At 44.2% G+C, this 21,264-nt stretch overlaps 1 protein-coding gene across 8 annotated transcripts in view; it reads right to left on the bottom strand.

Moving 5' to 3' along the window:
- The window catches only part of AK7 (adenylate kinase 7), a 56,131-nt gene that overhangs the window by 11,760 nt on the left and 23,107 nt on the right, over positions 1-21,264 (bottom strand). For 2 of the 8 annotated variants that reach the window (XM_039884168.1, XM_039884169.1), the window contains exons 8-12: positions 19,934-20,024; positions 18,558-18,635; positions 17,530-17,679; positions 14,934-15,062; positions 13,354-13,483 (exon numbers count right to left, since the gene is read on the bottom strand). In XM_039884168.1, the coding sequence (XP_039740102.1) occupies positions 13,354-13,483; positions 14,934-15,062; positions 17,530-17,679; positions 18,558-18,635; positions 19,934-20,024 (578 nt within the window). Of the gene's footprint in view, positions 1-12; positions 479-3,286; positions 3,485-6,680; positions 6,750-7,008; positions 7,138-13,353; positions 13,484-14,933; positions 15,063-17,529; positions 17,680-18,557; positions 18,636-19,933; positions 20,025-21,264 lie in introns of those variants that run through there. The other 6 variants (XM_039884166.1, XM_039884167.1, XM_039884170.1 and 3 more) reach the window with 6 other exon arrangements.

The following is a 21,264-nucleotide window of genomic DNA, read 5'->3' as shown; positions in this document are numbered from 1 at the left end:
TGTATTATGAATGCTACAGGCAATGGCTAGTCATCGTTATTTATAACTAAGCAAAAGACGATGGGTGTCTTTTTTGAAAATGGTACATATGACCAAACAAACAAACAAGACTTATTTGGGGTGTGTCTGTGACAATTCTCTATTAGCAGGACGGGAAGTGCGATGGGCCCCAATGGCTTTGCCGCTCCCCTCCCGACAGACGCAGGCACGTGCGCCCGCACACGCAGAGACACTAGCATGCGCACACATCCGCTCACCCACTCCTCCCAGCGGGCGATCTTCTCTGCCATCTCCATGGCTTCCTTGTGCTCCCGTTCGGCTTCCTGCATAGCCTCCTTGGCTATGTGCTCCTCGGCGGCCCTCCGCTCCTCCTCTACCTTTTCCTCATCCGTCAGACCATAATTTCGAGGTTTCCCAATCTCCTTGATGAGCCGCGTGGTGGCAAGTCTGTTCTGAGCATCTTCGAGTTTTCCTACATCTTTACATACCAGGAGAGAAGAAGGAGATCAACACATACTTCTATTCTGGGCCTGTCCGCAATATATTCTGCTCAATAGAACATATTCTGCAATGTTAGGAAAATTCTTTGTTACTATAAACTTGCGATGGTAAATTATGTACATGTATGTAAATTGACATACAGGGGTTCCCTTTTCTAGTTGCCCACACAGTTCAGAATTTCTCGTCTCACTGGCAAATATCAGACCCGTGTCTGGGAGACAGGGAGAAAGGCTGGCCTTGGGTCTTTGTTCCTGACAGTTACTATTGATTTAAGTGGATGAATGGGGGGAATGGACTTCCTCAAAAGGAGTAAGTTCCCCATCTCTGGAAGCATTCAAGCAGAGATTGGGACGCTTCGGTCGGAGGTTTGCACAGAAGGAAGTCCTGCACTTGTTGGAGCTTCCGCTGGGAGACCTCCAGGGCCATTTTGTTTTCTGTTTCTGAGAATCAGTGAATAGAAAAAAGTCCAAACTCCAGAATATCTGACTAATGTTAATATCAGGATCAAGAAAAAGAAAAAAGAAAAACAAAGGCTCGTTGGTGACAATGAGCTCCCCACAAAGTCACCCAGTAGTAAATTCTACCCCGTTCCCTTGGGTGTGCTTGGAAGACGTCTGCGTGGAAGGGTGTGTGGTGGACGCATTTTGGTATTCAGCACCTCCTGACCATCTCCAGGCAACCTCTCACCTGCCCCCATGCATACCACCGTGGTGCTCCCCTCCCCCACCCCATGTTTGTACCTTGACCTACACTAAGGGCACCGCCAGGTCCTAATATGGAAAGAGAGAAAGAACAGGGCCAATGTATCTGTTGATGGTGGAAGCAGGCCAAAAAAAGCAAAAACAGAAAGAAAAACTCACGTCTGCTTCCTCCTGGTTGCCTGAGCTCTGACATTTTAAACCTTATTTCTCTCTGATTCTTCTAGTAGAGAAATTACAAACCTGATGTGCTTGAAAGCGCTCTGAAACAGTTTTGAAAAGCCTCGCTTTTGGAGAAGGGGCTCATAGAGCACAGAGCCGCCCCCAGCAATACTTCTGCCCTGACCTGGGGGTGGGGAGCTGCAGACTGGGCGGGGTGGGCACTGACCACGTCGTCATGGCTGGCTTGCCCTTCTTGGAATGTAGAATTAGAACTGAAAGTCACGGAGCCCAGGCTGGAGGCATCCGGGCTGTGCGGTGGCCCCAGGCCACTCTGGGGGCTAGAGAGGAGATAGAGAGATTCTGGTCCAAAGAGCGAGAGAGTGAGTAGACGAGAGGGAAGGGGAGTCCAGAGACACAGGGAGAGAATGCGGGTGCCAGCATCTTTCCAGGGGCCCGTTCCAGACCCTCCTGAAGCCGGCTGCGTTCCTGACCTTGACACCATCCCCCACACTCACCCCTGTGACACATTTCTCCCCTTTGCTTTCATTGTCTCCTGGTCGTCAGCATGGAGATGAGGCCGATCGTGGGGGGCACAGAATGAGCCAGGAGCACAAGGGCCACTCATTCGCCCCTCCCACCATTTCTGCCTTTCTCGGCGTTTCTCCCTGGAGCTCGCCTAATATTTCTATAAATACTTTTTTGGGCTTTACTACAAAGATGACAATTACTGTCTTTGCGATAATTTGCTCACCATTTTTTCCTAGTTCTCTAATTAAATAGGGTAAATGACTTTCTTATTAGTAAGTGTCGAATCCTTAGCATCAACATATATAAACAACATGCACAGACAGAGTCAGGTGAGGGCCAAACCCGATCACTTCTGAGGGTGCAGAACAGAAGAATCTGCAGATCTACGAGTACCGTTCCATCTTTATTTCTCGGAAGGCCATCATTTTAGGTGTTAATGTTGTTAGTACAAACGACATCACCACCTGCCGAACCCCGTCGGCGTGCCGACACGTCCTGTCTCTTACCTCTGCCATTTGGAACAACAGTACGAGCCAGGGATTATTTTTCTGTTTCACAGATGACAACACTGAGGCAGAGCCAGAGCTGGAATCAGCTCGCCTGCCTCTTGCCAGCATTGACTCTAAGCCTCCCAGTATTCCAGGGCCCAATCACTGTCCCGTCTGGCTCTTGGGGGTGAAGAGAAGCCTCAGGAGACGCAAGGGGTTGGCCTGGCCCAAGCTTCCAGCAAGCTAGGGGTTTCTCTCCAAACCCAGAGGAGAAAGACTCAGAAAACCAGAAGGAAGTTCAGGGGTTCACCCAGCTGCAGGGAGTGGGGACAGTTATGACAGCTGTGATCTGGAGCCAGGAGCGATGATGATGTTGATGGTGCTCGCTGTGAGCTAAGCTCTGAGTAGAGCGTTTACGGGAACACGGAGAAATATATTGAGGAGCTATGTACTTTTCCGAGGAGCTGTGGGGAGTCCGCTGGCTGTCTACAGTCAAAGGGTGAAGAGCATCAGTGCCCCCATAATATTATGGGGATGAAACACTGCCCCCCCCGACACCAGATCCAGGGGGTGGCCCAAAGCAGCCAGCAACAAACACACATTTCTTTGAAAAGTCCTTTTAAAAAATGCCCATTTGGTATTCTGCTTCATTATATATCCGTGTGTCTTCATATAACACCAACACCCCACCATGAAATCAAGAAGTCGAAGGACTCCCCAGGAGTGCCCTGTTTATTCTGTGACTTCCCACCTCCCATGCCCAGCATCTGGTTATATTTTCCTCTCTGTCCTCCCCAGCCCTTAGCTAGATTTAGATGGGGTTGGCCAAAGTGCGTGAGGTGGGGGAGATCTGACACGTGGCAGTCTCTCCCCACGTGGGTTCACATTACCCTTGAGTTCATTTCATACCAATATGAATCGGGTGGATTTCAAGTTCATCAAAATAATTGAAGACAGTCTCGTCTTCGGTGTTGATGTCCCGGTAGTTGCTCAGAGCGCGGAGGAACCGGTCCTGGCTGTAGTGGGTCCCCGCCACAAAGCTCTCCGGAAGGTTCATCACCCGGTCCTTCAGGAACTCATCCGAGGCATCCAGCGCACAGACGAATTCTGGGGAGAAGAGGCTTCTGGGTTAACCCAGTGACAGTGGGGTTAGATGGGCTAGCACTTACCCCAAAAGTCTGGTAACCGGCCAAGTCCTCATTTTGCTGCAAATGGCCTGACAGATTGGCCTTCTTGCTTCCTCTCATGGAGGTGAAATACATGCAAATCACTCACTCTTCCAGAGACCACCCTCGGAGGCCCAACCAGTTGGCTTTAGTAGAATCTATTGTTTTTCTTTCCCTCTCTTCTTTTCTTCCTTCTTTTCCCTCCCTCCCCTCCCTCCCTTCTTCCTTCCTTTTCCTTCCTTCCTTCCTCCTCCTCCTCCCTCCTCCCTCCTTTCCTTCCTTCCTTCCCATTATTTCCCTTCCTTCCTTCCTTCCTTCCTTCCATCCTTCCTTCCTTCCTTCCTTCCTTCCTTCCTTCCAATAAAAGCAGCAAAAAGTGTAAAATGGCAAATGTCTAATAACCCTGTGGTATCTATCATCAGCTTCACGGTCAATCCCCAAGGAGAACCATGGCTACGAGCAAAATGTTTGATGGCTAATTTGCCAAATTAATAAAAATGGGGACTCTTCTTCGGTTTTTACTTTTCGGTGGCTCCAGCACTTTCCTCCCTTCATGCCACTGGCTATAAAACATCTATGGCCAACAGAACACGGTCAGTGCTTACCTAAGTTTTGACACATGGATCTTGTTAATGATGGTGTAATTTTACCACCTGTAACTTCCTTTTAGACTGTGAAAGCAGCTATCTCTCCAGCTTCTATAAGTTCAATGGCTATTTGTTGAGTGAATGAATGAATGATTAAAGAGCAGGTCAGTGAAGTAAGCTTTCTAGGCGAGTTACTATTCTCAGACATCCTCAACGTGATCAGAGATACAGTGGCGCCAGATGCATCGCAGAGAACTAGCTACCTATGAGAGCCTGGTGAAACGTGACAATGATGTTTTCTTCAAAAATTATATTGGTTCACCACATGATAATGCCATTCTCACTTGATTGCATTCTCATAAGCTTTCTTGAGTGAGCGAAAAAAGAAAGTGTAAGGGCAGGGCCCAGAGCAGGGTGTGCCCACAGGGTGTGCCCACGGGGTGCATGAAACACGTGTGAACAATGGCTGCTTCCTGTGTTAATAGTGAAAACAAAGGCTGAGGGCAGAGGCAAAAATTCAAATTTTTGTGGTACAAAAGAGACAGTGATCTAATTTTTTTTTAGGAAGATAGAAAATAATGACAGTTTCTGGAAAGGAGTAATTTACTGAGAACATACTAATCATTCCAAGCAGACTACATCTTAGACATGTTTGGACCGTGTCCAACAAAGACTGGGCAGCCCAGAGGGTCATTTTACTTCTGTGTCTCCATCTCCTTATCTTATAGAGAGTTTTGTTAACTGCTTTTTGGAGGCAGTAGAGTGAGAAGACCTGGATTTGAATTTATGCCCTTCTGTTTACCCGTGTAGTGGACGTGGATAAGTGTCCGGGCTTCAGTTTCTAGAATGGGTAAACATGGAAGTAATTCCTGCCTTGCAGGACTGTGGAAAGGTTCAGTGAGCCGATATCTCATGTGGTGCCTGGGGTAAGACAAGCGATTAGCTGAGCCGACTTTTATCTGTTTATGCCTCAGTGAGAACTTGAGGATTTATGATGGGGTTCGCAATGAATGAATATTGCCTAGAAGTGATAAACTCTCATAACCTGGACAGACCAGGTTATTTAGAGTAATCGACTTTCCTTTTTAACCTTTTCTGAGCCAAATGCATAAATGAATGGGAAAACTGAGACAACCCATCCCTTTGGCACTTCATGCTCCTGCCAATGGTTTCAGACCCGTCCGGCAAACCGTAAACCCCGTCCCCGAGAATGACCACACATGTGCTTCCCTAAGCTTCATCGCAAGCCATGCCTGGACCAAGACGAGGAGAGGATTACAGCCGTGAACTGACTTTCTTGGAGACTTTGATGCAAGTGAGCAGGCCCTTCTGAGTTGCAACTGTCGGGGCCCAGGGCAGCCTGCCCCAAGATATCGCACAGTGGCATATTGACTATTTCGAATTAAAGTTACTTAAGAAACTGCTTGTGCAGGAAGAAAACCCTGACCTCTCTATCCCCTTAAAGGCAGGAGATAAATCTCCCATGTGATAGGGGCCTCCTGCTACTGAGGGAGGAGAGATAACCTTATCACAAGAGTTAAAAGAATCCAGAGTGGAAAACAAGTAGGAACAAGCCAAGCCTCAAACGTCTTTACTGAATTACTACCCAAGCCCAAACTTTGTTTAAATTCCTGACAAAGGAATTCCTAAAACTGCCTAGATTCCTTTATAATGAGCACTACCTTTCTTTTTTCTGCCAATTTCTGACAAATTTATTGTTTCTTTGTCTAAAAAGTATAAAAGGGTGTCTGGTTCGATCATTTCTTTGAGCCTCATTTTATGATCTGAGCATCTTATTATGACTCTCCAGTGTGCACATATTAAATTGGTTTTTCTCCTGTTGATCTGGTCTTGTGTCAATTTTATTAATTTTATTATTAGGCCAGCTGTAAGAACTAAAGAAGTGACAAGAATGCTCCCTGTCTCTGACACGACCTTTGTACTAAGTTGCCGAAAATAACTATTCTTGTATTTACCATATGACCCAAAATTACCTCTCATGATTATACCTCATGCAAACTTGATAAAAAAAAAAAGAGAGAGAGAAAAACTTTTAAAGGTCATGGCAAGGTCACAAGAAATGCCTGCCAGTTACTCAGCAAATCTTTTTACTTGCAATAAGTTGTTTATGCTTCTCTTTCAAGAGCACTTGTGCAATCTCTGTGTAAATATACGAGAGGCTTTCTACATGTCCTGCCTCAGTTCTGGTTTCTGAACGTCTTGGAAAAGACCATGGCATTGTTGGCACTTGAAACAGGTAGGAGCGGCAGGGATCCAGCCCCTAGTCTCGTCAGCTGACCTTCAGAAGTCAGGGCATCAGCAGACTGGCGGCCTTGTGCTTTGTTACAGGAGGGAGCAGCAGACATGAGCATTTTCAAAGATCTTTAACATCTCTGCTATTTACCCCCAATGCATTCCTTACTTGGGATGTTTGATTTTAAGTATATCTTTTGACTTTATTCCTGGTGGGGAAAAGTCTCCTTCATAAAGACTGGTTTGGTACAAACGATATTCCTTTCAATATGACCTTGGAGAGAGATTTTGACTTACCAGGTATGATCACTCTATCAAAGGGAAACATTTTGCCTCTGACTTCTTCTTCCTCCTCTTCATCTTCTTCTAATAAAACAAACAAACAAACAAACAAAAACAAGACAAAATAAAACAAACAAACAAAAAATATATATATACACATTGTTGTGTTTATTACATATTTTATCTAGCAGTCACTGGCGAAAACTAGCCACAAATAAGAACGTATGTGTTTCAGACACAGTCTCCCTGATTTTTTGTTTATTGTGGTTGAGTGACTCTCACTCTGAACAGTGACGTTGCTATCTATCTGAAAGTAAACACTCAAAATAAAGGGAACACTCACGGTTGAACAGGTCTTTGGCCTGATCATAGGTCTTTGGGAATCCATCCAAAATGTAGCCTTGATTCCGGCAAGGCATAGATTTTAGCTTTTCTTTTATAAATCTAATTATGTATTGATCTTCCAGTCGGCCTGATAAAAAGAAAAAAAATGTTACTGTGGAGTCACATTCTACACAGGGGTTACATCCTAAAGTCACCTGAAAAACTGTCGTGTTGTCGAAGGTACTATTGAAAATCCCTTATTTTTTCCATTACAGTGGAAAATACGTGGTTTTCAATTTCGACCATGACACCTGAATTCTGGTAGGCGGTAAAGGAGGAGAGCCCAGCGAGCTTGTCTCCGAGGACGAACGGAAGCGAGCACTGACGTCTGCCCTTCCAGGATGTCCTCTGTGGCCATGGGCTTCGGGCGAAGTTGGATGTGGAGTGAGTGGAGGGATCCAGAACGCTCCCGCTTAACAGCGGGGTTTCCTCAACTCTCGTTGGATATTATACCTCTAGGACCTTAATACATAATGTCGACCGCTCCTGTGAGTTGAGATAGTATTTGAGTATGTCGCTAGCATGTGATTTATTAATAGTAGATGCTCAATAAACGTTTGCTGCATTTGAAGAAAGATCAAGATTGGCCTGACCCTCGAAGGCACTGTTTTCTTTAAAGCTGCAGAAAAGCACGTGGCCCCGACCCGTGCCCTGTCTTTTCCAGTCGGCCTGGTGTTTCTGGCTTTGGCCCCACTGGAGCCTTGCCTGCTGGGTTCCTGCAGTCGCCTGGGGGGCTGAGCAGCAGGGAGCTTGTTCTGAGATCGGAACAGTGGGTAAAGGTGTGGGGATTCAGAACAGGCCTCCCTAAAACGTGCCGCTTTGATCGGAGAACTGTTTCAAACTGAAGGCAATCCAGACCCTGTGGGCTCACAACAAACTTTTACCCGTCCCTCAAAAAATTTATATTATTCACCAGAATTTTAAATTTAAAATTTATAAATTCACCAGAAATAACTTTTTTTTTTGACCTATCTATATGGCAGGGAAAACTACCAATTGCTGAATATCTGCCCTTCTTATCATCCCATATATGACCTTCCTCCCTTTTGAAAGAAGGTCCTTTGCCTCATCCTTAGCTCAAAAAGTCACATATACATCATCTTCCCTTTTTGTCTTTGAACTTCTTATGCAGGGTTCCCACACATACATATGTAATTAAATTTGGTTATTTTCTCTTGTTAATCTGTCTCGTGTCGATTTAATTATTGGACCAAAAGAACCTAGGAGAGTTGAAGAAAGTTCCTTCCTCCCCCTGCAAAGACAATATGATGCCACTCCACCACAATATCCATTTGTCATTCCATCAGAATTGTTGAACAGCTACCATTTCTAAGACACAGCCCTGCCCTTACATAGCTTCATGTGTACATTACAGTAATGTAAATTTGGCAAGTTTAAGAAATTATCTCTGACGCCTTTTCTAGGGTTATCCTACACTTTCAGTTTATCAGTGGGTCTATACAATCAAATAAATAGGGGTTGGCCTCTTTTCATCACTCTATTAATGACAGTAAAATGATCTAATCAAAACACCTCTCCTTTCTTCTCCCTTTCGTTGTCACATGAATCATTAAGCAGTAACTGATTCAGAAAATAATTATCTTTCAGAAATTTAAATATTATGGCAGAGACAAAAATGATCAAAAGCGTTATTGAGCATAACGAAATTCCTCTGAATGACTTGACATTACCTCCCAGTAAGGCTCACAACGGTGCAAAGATATCAAGCCAAATTTTTACAAAAGTCTAGGGGTTCACTAATAGCCAAAGACGAGTGTTGTTGAAGCGCTCTGCTTTCGGTTTTCAAAGACTTCCCTGGTGAGGCGCAGGCGCATGCTCAGAACTCAAGCTTCTATTCCTTCCCACGCATGTTTCGGGCCGTGAGCTTTGTCATTCATTTCCGTTCCCTTCCAAATGTAAGTGTTTGGTGTGCGAGAAGGGACCTCTAGCAAGTTTATGATCATCATGGAGTGTGAGCACACCAAGGGCCAAGTCCAAGTGTCTTTCTCCAGAGAACTGTGACCTCTTAGGGATACACTCAAGGAGCCAGCATTGAGCTCCTTGAAAGAGGACGGTCACTTCTGCTTTAAAATGAAGGAGCACAGCCCTACTGGATAGTCTTTAAAACACCACCCTGCTTTTTTTTTTAAGTCTGTCTTTCAACTAACAGTAATATTTAAAATTGCAATATTAACCAGTATTCATAATTACTAAAACACTATTTAAAAATAGGTAGCTGCAACTAAGTTTTTTTTTTTTAATATAAGAAACTGCCAAACTCAGCAATTCTTTTTAATCTTATAAATATCGTCATTACCATGACTGTCCATGAAAGGACAATGTACATTTCCTCCAAAGACCTAAGGGTTAGAGGGAGAATAATTCTTCTGAGGAACAAACAAACAAAAAAATCTCAAAAATCTCAAAAAAAATTTAAATTCCAGGGTCTTAAAATAATCCACACACAGTACAGATGCTGTGAAGTCGATACATTTACATGTTTTTCCTCTCAACTTTTTATTTTCAAATTCACAGAATAGTCCAACAAGCATCTGGAATCCCACCAACTAGATTCAATAATTCCGTCACGCTTTTGAAATACATAAAGTGAGCAAGAAGAGTCTACAACTAGTACACTCAGTGGTTTAGGGCAAGTCCCTATTTCGGCTGCACTGTAAGGGGCCGACAGGAGTGGAATTATGAGAAGGACATGGGGTATCTCACTGGGGGTTGCGAATCTGTCTTGCTGGAATCGTTAGAAACGCATAATAGCAAACCGAGCCATGGAAGGGACAAGCGAGCCAACCTCTGTGTCCTCGTGCTGAGGAATTCCTGTGTGGGTCCGTGTGGGGGTGGTCAAAGGTCTTCCTTTGTTCAAATACGATCAAGGTCCACATTCTAGCTTCTGGTGAACGGGACTAGGAAGAGTTTTTAGATAAACTTGAGGAATTAAAAGGTATCTCCCTAAGGTTAAGGGGGACTGATGAACTACTCCAATCCTGTAGGAAGATGGTGGGTGGGTGGGCACGCCAGTGGGAGTGGGGGAGGGGAGGAGCACTTGCTATTCTGAAGACGTCCCTTTCCCCAAAGACCACTTCCTCCGATCCCTTCCAGACAGAGGCCTCTGACTCAGTTTAGCCTCTTGTATCTAGGGGAAGAATAGAGGCTCCGGCCAAGGACAGGCCTTTCCTGAGCTTGGGCAATGCAGTGACCATTCTCAACTGGGCACCACTTCTACTGTAATTGCGTGTGGTCACTGCCCCAGGCACGAAAGGAGCCCAGCCAGTACCTTGCACCATCCTGTTACATGACATCCTTGGATAAGACTTTCAGATCCTTGCAAAGACCAATCACACAAGTCTCTGCCAATAAATATCATTCAGCATTTGTCTTATCCCATCAGCTTGAATACTGGCTTAAAGTGTATGTAGGCGTGGCCATGCCTACATGTGGATTCCTAAAACTCCCAGTGCCTCACCCTTTATTTAAAAAAAAAAATTTTTTTAGAGAATTTTTATAAGAGTTTATTTGAGCCAAAACTGATGACATGTCGGGAAGCAAGATCTCCATGCTCCTCCCCTGCCCTTTTGTGACAGCCTGCTGACATGTGAAAAGGTTAAAGGATAATTAAAACCTGAAACTGGACAAAGGAAGTCTATACCTTAGGCCTAGTTTCTGAAACCCCTAACTGCGTTCTGTTAATCATGAAACTTGTAACAATGAGCTCATATGCTAACTGCCAATTTTAGCCTGTGTAACCCTGCTTGCTTGCGTGGCATGAAAAATAATCAATTGTATATAAACTGAAAATTACTGTTTGGCCATCGTCCATGAGAATACTGGCTATTGCCCATGGGAACATAGGCAATCACCCATAGGAACATAACATTCCAACAACAAGCTTTCTGCTTCTGTACTCCCCGCTTGCACACCTGACCAGTGGGTTGACAGGTAGTGAATAGGAGAAAAATAGACCTTTGTGTTTAAGATAGAATGAAGAATGGGATTTAGGGCTTAAAAATCTTGTATCTTGGCGTTTTGGGACTGCTCCTTTGTACAGGACAGCCGCCAGCTAATAAACAGCCTTTGAGAGCATACTTGGTTTGGTCTATTCTATACAGGCCACAACACCTTTAATGTCCCTTGGCCAGTTTTCCTTCCACAGGTGTTCTCACAATGGACTGTCTCATCTTGGGTTTTTCTCCCTCTCCCAATGGCGGGAGTCAGGACTCTGTAAGACTCTAAACCAAGATGCCGACTCCCAGGTTCTCAGGGGTGAGGCAGAGGCAGGTCTGTACCTCAAAGAACTAATCCGCAGTTTCCCCGCATATCTTCCTTGCCCTCTGGGAACTCTCTCCAGGACTCTAAATTCCATTTCCTCCTGGCCTAGCCCACAGGGAAGCAGAAAGCAAGGCTCAGATAATCAGCTGTCTATGCAAACCGAGCCATTTTCTCAAGGCCCCCTCCTCCCCCAAGAGGAGGTTGGCGTGGCCTGGGGGGAAGGAGGGGAGGAGATGGAGGGGTAGCCTGGGCTTCAGAGCCAGTCAGGAGGGATTAGAGTCCTTGAAGATGAGTAGCTGGGAGGAGGACGCTTCCAGGGACAAAAGGATGGAGGGCCAGAGGGCCAGAGGTTGGAAGGGCAGTTGAGAGCAGGGCCTGAGGGGAATGCGGTGGGAGGTCCTCAGTGGTGACCTGTGTCCAGGGCCAGTTTATACCTCTGTCCTTCCCTAACCCTCTCTAGCCTCAGACCAGCCTCTGAAGGTCAGAAACAGCCATCAGCAAGATGGGAGGAGCAAGGAGAGAAAGGAAACCAAAGCTGCTTGATGCGGGGGATAAACTCTGTGTCAGATAAGAGTCCAAACTGCTGGTTTCCTGTTGGACTGGTCTCTAGACGATCCTAGTAGAACCAGTTTGATGGAGGATCTCAACTGTCTAAGTATAAAAACGAAATGTTTTTGTTTTTCTAGTAACTGCTAACTGACTGTTTTCCTGCTGGGTAGCAAGCTCTCACTGAAACATCTCAGTTCAAATCCTAATTGGTGATTATTTGATCGGAATGGACTTCTTAGAGCATGAATAAACAATGAGGCTACTTGCTGATTATCTAAGAGTTACAAAGGGACAGGCCTGAAATTCCATCCCAGGGTGGGGAAGGAATGATTCCAGAGTTTGAGCTTAAAATGACACTTTACTCTAATGAGTCTCTTCAACAAACTAGTTAAAATTACCAAGCGAGTGTAGACTGAAAAAAAGGTCCCATGGAAGCAACCTCGCGGGGCGATCTGATCAGAGATTCCTAACTGGGCAGGTGGTGTGCGGTCACGCCCCGGGCCTGGAACTTCTGCAGTGAAAGGTTTTCAGCGGGCCTGTCCACTGTTCTTGGGCACCTAGGTTAACACACCTTTGAAATACCAGAAGTGACACCCCCGGAAGGGGCCGTGACCTTCAAGAGAGCACATGATCTTGCAAACCATCCGGTACTCTAATCCCTGCTTTGCTCCTTCCCACCGCCACGTCATCTGTCATCTTCCTTCTGTCCCCTGCTTAATCTCACATGGATAAAAGAAGCTGTGAATTTGTTATTCTCCCGGGCTGAGATCTCGATCCCTGGCATTTGGTTCAAATAAACGCATAAAAATTCTCTGCAGGTTTGGGTGTTTCTTACATTAACATGAGTAAGAATTCTTTCCCCCTTATTAGTATGTCTTCCTGCATGAATTATGGGTCCATGTTAGTCATTCATTTTTTTCTACTAAGGATTTAATGATTTTCTTACTAGTTTGAGCATTTCCTATTTTAAGACTATTAACTCTGTCATATTGGTGGCAAATATTTTTCCTGGTTTGTCCATTGCCTTTTAATTAATGATTTTTGATGTTTATAAAATATATATGACTACACATTTGATCTTTTTTTTTAACTTAGTTCTTTCTCATCTTATGATCAATCACCAAAACATTAACGGTGACTTTTTTTTTCCCCCTGGGGGGTGAGATTATAAATGAAATTTCTTTGTGGTTGTTATAATTTCTGTACTTAATAGCAAACAAGTAGTCTTTTTTTTTAAAAAATTATTTTTCAGTTAGAGTTGACCTTCAATATTAGTTTCAGGTGTAGAGCATAGTAATTAGGCATTATAAGTAGTCTTTCAAAACGAGGGGAAAAAAACCCAAAAGACTCATAGACCAAATTAGAAAAATAACATAAAAAATAAAAATGCTGTGCTGTTTACCTGGAGATAAAAAAACAAAAGCAAACAAATGCTGTTAACAAGACCAGCACAGCCTGGAGCTGCGAGCATCACCTGCGTTCTGCTCCATGCTCTCCTTGATGCCGTCCAAGAGCTCTTGGGCATCTTCCACGTTTTCCTCTTCTTCTTCCTCTTCACCTTCTTCTTCTCCTTCTCCTCCGTACTTTGGTGCCACAATCGCCTCCTGCACGCCACAGGGATATTGCAATTGGATGATGCCCTGAGCTGATTTGCTACTCAGTAATCACCTGACAAGTGATCCTGCAAAAAGCTGGTACCCAAGCGGGGAAATGCACTCGACTTCAGGATAGGCGTCGGGCGAAGGTCGTCAGGCTGCGTGAGTCCGCAAAGATGGATGATGGCCTCGTGGGTCCCCCTGCACTATGTTAGGAGAATAATCCATTTCTATGCTAAGGACAGAATTGCTTAAGAATCGACATTTTCCTAGGTATCAGATTGTATCTCACTTGAAGGAAACACATTTTGTAGAAATCGAGACTTGAAAGCAGTTGATTGGGGGTAGGGAGGTGTTAAAAAAAAGAAAAAGAAAAAGAAACAACAGAGCCAAGGCAGAGTTGCTGGCCCCAGGACAGCAAACCCAGACTCAACCTCGGTTTCAGCCCCTGCCGGGAACGTGGTCCCTCACCAATCACTCTGGCATTTCCTGATCAACGCTGTGGAGGTAATCTGCCCACAAGCTGCCAGCAGCCCCGTCCCCGAGGAGAGGTGCCCTGGCCTGAAACAATGCTTTCTTTTCCTTTGCTAATACCTGTCACACCCCACCCAGTTTCTGCCCAAAAGAACCTTCCACTTTGTACAACTTCTCAGAGCAACCCTCCACTTGCTAGGCGGGGTGCTACGGATTCGGGAATCACTCAATGAAACCAATTAGATCTTTACGGATTTGGGAATCACTCAATGAAACCAATTAGATCTTTAAATTTACTCAGTTGAATCTTTGTTATTGAACAGAGGGAAGGCAGAGCACAGTGCGGAGGACGTTTAGGGCAGTAAAACTACCCAGTATATTATAATGAATGATAGTTACAGGTCATTATACATTTATCCAAATCCATAGGATGTACAGCGCCAAATGTAAATCCAGACGTAAACCATGGACTCTGGGGGATGATGATGGGTCAGCATCGGTTCACCGATTACGATGACGTTTCTGGAGGGGGATGCTGACAACGGGGGAGGCTGTGCACGGGAGGGCCAGGGGACGGACAGGACATCTCTGAACCTTCCTCCCAATTTTGCTATGAACCTAAAACCACTCTAAGAAAATAAAGTCTTTGTTTGAAAAAGCAATGATAATCAATAGTTTGATAATACCCTGAGAAACATACATCAAGAATTTTTAAAAATCTAAAAATATTCCAGTTAACAGAGAATACATGATATAGCTTGAGCAGCAGCTGGAGACAGACCGAATTTCCAGGGCAAACCATGAAAGATGCTTCCATCTCCCGGAGGAAAGTCCTGTGGGGTTTCGTGGGCCGACAATAAAATCCAATTAAAATAACAAACCTCTTTGTAGGAAGTCATGTAAAATCAGTGATTTTTGTACTACAGGACTAAGAAAAGCATTTTTAAAACGTTAAAGTTCCCCATAAAATAGTTAAAAGTGATACCAGTTTTGCTATGGCTTCGGAAATGACGTCCTTCAGTTTAATGTGATGCAGTTTGTAGTACTTGGACAATACCTCAGCGATACTGGACTTCCCCACAGCAGGAGGGCCGAGAATGCAAATCTTGATGGGCTGAAAGAGGAGAGGAAGGAAGACATGGCGAGCCCTGAACTGTCTGTAGCTAGACGGTGTTCTTTATTTCAGAGGTGGGCCTTTCCGAGTCCCTGATCCTACAGCCTGAGTCTCGCTCCTCCAGCAAAACTCAGAGTCACTTCCTTCAGGCGTTTAATGAGCATCTATTACGTGCATTGACCTGGGTATGGGGAATATGACACTCGATAAGATGTGCTTGGGAATACCTCAAGAATACTCAAAAAAAAAAAAAAAAAAAAAGTACTCCAGCAGTGCATGCTACCAGTTTCATGCTTTTTGTATTACTCCTATAAAGATAACAAAGAAATAGAAGAATTTCTGGTCTGGTGTAGACAGTGCTTTAATTTATTGCCTCGTGAATATTGTTTCTGGACTGTACTTGGTCTTTAATTATACTTTTCTTTTTAACACAGTTGATTCCAGTTTTAAAAAAAATACTCATTAAAAAAAAAACCCATTAAAAATGCCATTTCTTCTGCAGGAAAACTTGCTTGAATGGTAAAAAAGCTCTGTCACATTCGTGATCAGTGAGTAAATGTTTATTTCTAACAGACATAAAAATATCAGTAAAAAATAGCCATTTTTTTCCCAAAATGGTCCAAACTGTTGTGGAACCGAAGCCTAATATTTTTGCAAGGCAACTTTTAAAAATTTTAAATAAAAATTTAAAAAATCATGTCAATGAAAAGACCTTGCACTGACAGAGTGTCCATGTGCTTAAAGAGTACATAATTTCATCCATGAACTTGGCCATTGTTATTATTATTACCATTTGTCAGATGAGGAAACCAAGGCCGTGAAGGAAATAAGCAGAGACACTGCAGTGGGGCCGGGCGAGTGGTGAACATGAACAGACCCGTCGGCTTGGTGACCACTGATCTCACGGTGATGGCAATGACCCAAGTGGAGGGCAGTGGAGGTGCTGAGTCTGGACTGGCAGGGCTGGGCTCCTGGGTGGGCGTGGCGCATTTCCCAAGGCCCAAGGTTCAGCCGTTAGCTGAGCAGGTTCACGTGCATACGCCGAGGGCCGATCTACTTCCTGGGGTGAGCTCACCTTATCCAGGTACGAAAACTAATTGGCAGTTTATTCATTTGTAGTGAGTAGTACAACTGCTACTGAACTCAGGACCCTCCGATGCACGTGGCACAACTACTCCATCGGGGCAGACTGGCACGGATGTCTGCTTGATGCGCTTTCAGTGGAACGAGGAGAGTCAGAGGGATGGACTGTTGAGTGGCATCTGGTCAGGACGACTGCGTTGCTAAAGGAACCGGAATCGTGGACGCCCTGGGCTTGGGGCTCCATCTTTTGGCGTGTCGCTGCTGTAGCACTGCCGACGTTCGTTGCCCTCATAGGGGTTCCTCCTCTACGCCCCCAGAGATGGACAGACTCGTTCAATTTCCAGATATGCTTATTCCTTCTATCATGCTCTTGTCCAGACTTGCTAATCAAGAACCATATGGTCTCTTTAAGGTGTCTTATCTCTAACTGCATGCTGTTCTACAGTTGATGCACAGAGGAAACACTAATCTAAACTCTTGGGCTGGGTAATCTTCAAGTACAGCAGCCACGGGTATCTCAGATGCTTTAAAGGGTCATTGTTTCTTTGGCTAAGCAGCACATCTTTTACTTATTCTTAACGAGGCATGTTTCTCAGGAGAATATAGTTCTTAGGATACATGGTGACACTGATCTTGCTTGGATGAAGTCTTCCCATGCACAGTGTAATTACGACATTACTCTTTACTCATATGCTACTGTACAGTTGTCAAAACATTCTCTCATGTAACGCCCATGTTCATCCTTGGACTGCTTCTGTGGAATAAACCCCAAGATCTGGGCAAGAGCGGGACGTGGAGGCTCTGCGGTTAGGCCATTCTGGCCGAGTTTGCAGCCTAGCTAGTTTGAATCCATAACTAGCTGTGTGACCTTGAGGCAATTGCTCCATCTCTCTGAGCTTTGGTTCCTACATCTATAATATGGAGACAAGAATATCTATCTTGAAATGTTGTAATGATTAAAACGACCAGCAAATTTTCTGGCCAATAGGATCAAAGTAATCATCGGGCTTCTTCTACCTCCTTCCTACCCTCTCCCATTTGTATACCCAGGGCTGACACAGGCAGGCCAGTAAGGCCCCTGAGTTCTTCCCTTATATAAATATACAGCTCTGTGACAATCAGTCTTGAGCTTACTATCATATGTGTCAAGCATAACAGTCATTATCCATGTTAACTTTAAAATTTTAAACATTCAGTAGACAGTATCAATCAAATATACATAATAGATTGTTAGACCTGGACAAATGGGTCAAATCTGAAAAGGAACTTGAATTTAGAAATGTAGGCATTTGAGAAGGGAAGTTACTTTCATTGATATAATTACATGAAAAGTTTCACATTCTTTGCTTAACTCCGAGTTTAAACAGGACTCAGTGATAATTACCAATAATCCTCTGCTTTGCTTGTACTCTTTGAGGATGCTGTTGATGTTTTCCACAAATCCTGTTTGGGCCACCCATCGGATGTTAAAATTCTCCTTCACAAAGAGTGCCTCCATTCTCAAGTTGACCAGTAAATGGTCAATACTCTCTTGCTAAGAGATAAAGGCACATTAGAGATTTGTCTCTGTCTCTCTTTTTCATTTCGACAGTTATAACAGACCAAAATCACTGTGGTTGTTAAAGAAAAAATACACACACACACACACACACACACACACACTCCCTGAACATGCAAGTCAATTAACGCAGCACTAAGTATTGACGGAGTGCATGCTGTGATACTCTGTGACACTCTGAGACACTTCTAAACTCTCCCCAAGTCTGCTCTCCTATGATGGGCAGAAAACTGGCTCTTGTGGTTACACAATCAGCTCAGAGAGTAGGGCTTTCTTTTAAAGAATTTTAAAATTGTATCTACTTTCTGAATAGTGCAAACCCACGGTTCGAAATCCTAGAGAACAAAAAGCGTAGAGGAAAACATTGCCTTTGACACCCATCACCACCCACTCGGTTCTGCTCCGCAGAAGCAACCAATGATGTCAGTCCTTTCAGAAACATTCTCAAATGCAGTGTTTTGATCAATTTATCACTAAAAAAAGAAGTTTCATCCTAAAGCTGGCTCGGAGAGCACACTGCATGACTAAAACTGTATTGGTTTCCGTTGGGATGGAATCAGAATCTCAGCCTCCTATTTGAATCTTAGAAAGAGGCCAAGGAGAATGGCCCCCAGTGTTTGTACCGCATTTTACATATCAAACCGCTTTCAAATACATTTTCTGACCACACCTCTGAGAGTTTTTCAGAAAAGAAAAGGGGATGTCAGAAGAGAAGAGGAAGTGGCTTAAGGTGGGCATCTAGCTGTGCAGGAGGAGCTGAAGGTGAGCTGGGAAGCCAGGCATTCTGACTGCAAATCCCTCAAGAATCATTACATTGACAGAAAAGGCAGGAAAAAAGAGTCTCATATACTAACTGTTAAGTCCTTGGTTAGGAAAGCATTTTCTCTGGGTACTTTCTGGATTTTCCCGGGGCCGGTATGTTTACTGATGCACTGTTAGAGAAAAATAGAAAGAAATATTATTTGGTTTACCTGTAAGATTTTAATATAAAAGTTCCCAGATAAATGCAAAAACATAACTGAATACCAAAGAAAAAAATATTGCTAAACAGAGGGGAGTGCCTTGAGGGTATTCATTCATGCATTTGTTCCATACGCATTTAAAAATCACTGCGTGCCAGGGACTGGAGATAGAGACGAGAAAGGCCCAATTCCTGCCCTCAAAGATCTCCTAGTCTGAAAAGGGACGCAGACGTGTGTACACAGATGTATGATGTTTGCAGCTGGCAAAGGGGATGCCTGGAGCGCGGAAGAAACTTCTAGCCTATGCAAGAGGCGGGAAGGAGGCAGGGATGGTGCAGAGGAAGATATCTGAGCGGAATCTTAAAGCTGAGTGGGAATGACCAGGGGGAAGGCAGGAGAAGCATACTCGCTGGGCCAGCTGGGCTCTAAGGTGATAGGTGGCTTTAGCCAGAGTGGACTGGACCAAAGAGGGAGCCCTCAGAGACCCAGAGCTTTTGGAAGCTGCCAGTAGGTTTGGAGAACCTGACCACATCAATATGTTGAGGTGAGTGTCCACAGACACATTTTAGTATTCTAGTTGTTGCAGAAATATTGGGAAACAAGACCAGCAAGAAACCAAGCAGCACTTGGAGAGTTGGAGAACTCAGGTTTATTACGCCAGCGGTCCCAGAAGAGCTAGTGCTCTAAAGATCTGGGCCCCAAGCTCAGGGGAAATTTTGCTTTTATACCCATGCTGTTACAGTTGGCATGGGCTGGTTGGTTGATTTGTCCTCAGGTGGTAGTTGCTATGGGTTACACGGTGCGCAGAACTTGGGCTACAGGCAGTTACACAGAATGAGATTTTCCCATGGGAATTTAGGTAGTGATCTTGAGATCACTCTGCCCTTCGGCCTATGCAGCAAGCACATCACAGGAGCAGAACAAAGAGCTAATTACAAGGTTAGCCATTTGAATGGAAAATTCCTCTTCGTGGAGAGTGATTTTGTGTGCATGCGTGTGTGTGTGTGCATGTGTGATGGCATGTGCGTGTGTGCGTGTGTGTGTGTGTGTGTAGGCTTTTCTGCTGCTCTCCATGCAATTACTGTCGAAAGGCCATTTTGGTTGTCACTTCCCAACACATACACTGCAAATGCAGATGGTGAGTTTGGTTTTAAGACTATTCCGCATTAGGAGCCCCCAGTCTTGTTAGCATACCTGATTCCATAACTATGTTTTAAGGGTAAAACGATTTAAGAAATGCCAGCAAATATGGAATAAGGTGGCTGTACCTTGACTAAGTCTTCCAGGGTGTGGATAGACTCATCCACAGCAACCAGGTAATGATGCTTCGGCATGTGGTCGATGATGTTTTGTATCACTCTGCAGACCAACAGGGAAAACCATCACCGAGGGGAAAAGCAAACGAGATGCAGTAAACTAGAATTCACTGCCCACCACAGCCATGGGCCAGTCACCATGGAGGCTGGTGCTTTAGCAGGTTATCTCGCTCCATTTCCAGCAAGGTCAAGGTTGGGAGGATGATCTGCACTACAGATGAGCAAGGCGGTAAGGGGTTAAGTGACTTTTCTCTGACTATAGGGCCACAGGATTTGAAGGCAGATCCATCTGGCTCCAGATCCATTTAGTGTACATGAAAGACTATCTGAGCCTATAGGACTATCCATAGTTTATGAAGTCTGCCCTTGCGGAGGCTCACTGAAGCCGCACGACAGTGCTTTGGGGCAGGTGTTTGACAAAGTAGACATGGATTCAGAGAAGCTGTGGCTTTCTGAAGGGAGTCACATAGCTCTAGGAACTGGATCTAAGATTTCCTACCCTGGATTAATAATAATTGCCAACATTTCCAAGTGTTTAACTCTGTGAGGGACTGTGCTATGGGCTTTCCAGGTGTTATTCTGCTGAATTCTCACAACGATCCTATCAGGTAGGTACTATTGGTATCCTCCCCTTACAGACAAGAAAAATCAGGCACAGAGAGGTTAAGTAACATTCCCAGAGTCACACAGCTGGAGAGAGGCAGAGCAGGGATTTGGTTACAAATGAAAGAATTCCAGAGAGAAACAACAACGAATAGGAGTCTATCACAAGACTGTCAATTCTATCCCCATTTTAACTTCTTTTTCAGTAAAATGAAAACAAATGCACACATCTAAATGTCCATTTCATACTTATTTTAGATTAATTTCTCAGAGCATCTCATCTTTTAGTTTCTTCCTTTGTTAAGTACTTGACAAACTTCAAAGAAATCTCTAGGAAAAGATGCTATGGAAAAGGGCCCTGAGTCCTTCTGTAATGGGAATAATTTCACTCTCTACTTAATGTTTGGAAGTAAGACGTTAAGGACTAATGCTAAGTATTTTGTTTTAATAATGTAAGATATTCTTTCACATCTTTAAAACCCGATAACATAATAGTATAAAATCGCCTCAGAAAAGAAAGGCTCATTCTGGCCACTCTGCGTCCAGCGTAAATGCTGGCTGGAGCAGATCTACGTTTTGGGGTTTGTTTGTTTGTTTGTTTGTTTGTTTTGGTTTGGTTTGTTTGTTTTAAATCTACGTTTTGTATGGAGACTGAAGCTTATACAATCCAAAGGATTCTT

Source organism: Pteropus medius, unplaced genomic scaffold (assembly GCF_902729225.1).
Source record: "Pteropus medius unplaced genomic scaffold, Ma_sr-lr_union100, whole genome shotgun sequence".
NCBI classification, from domain to species: domain Eukaryota; kingdom Metazoa; phylum Chordata; class Mammalia; order Chiroptera; family Pteropodidae; genus Pteropus; species Pteropus medius.
Note: the sequence above shows the minus strand (reverse complement) of the source record. Positions and strands in the feature narration are given on the sequence as shown.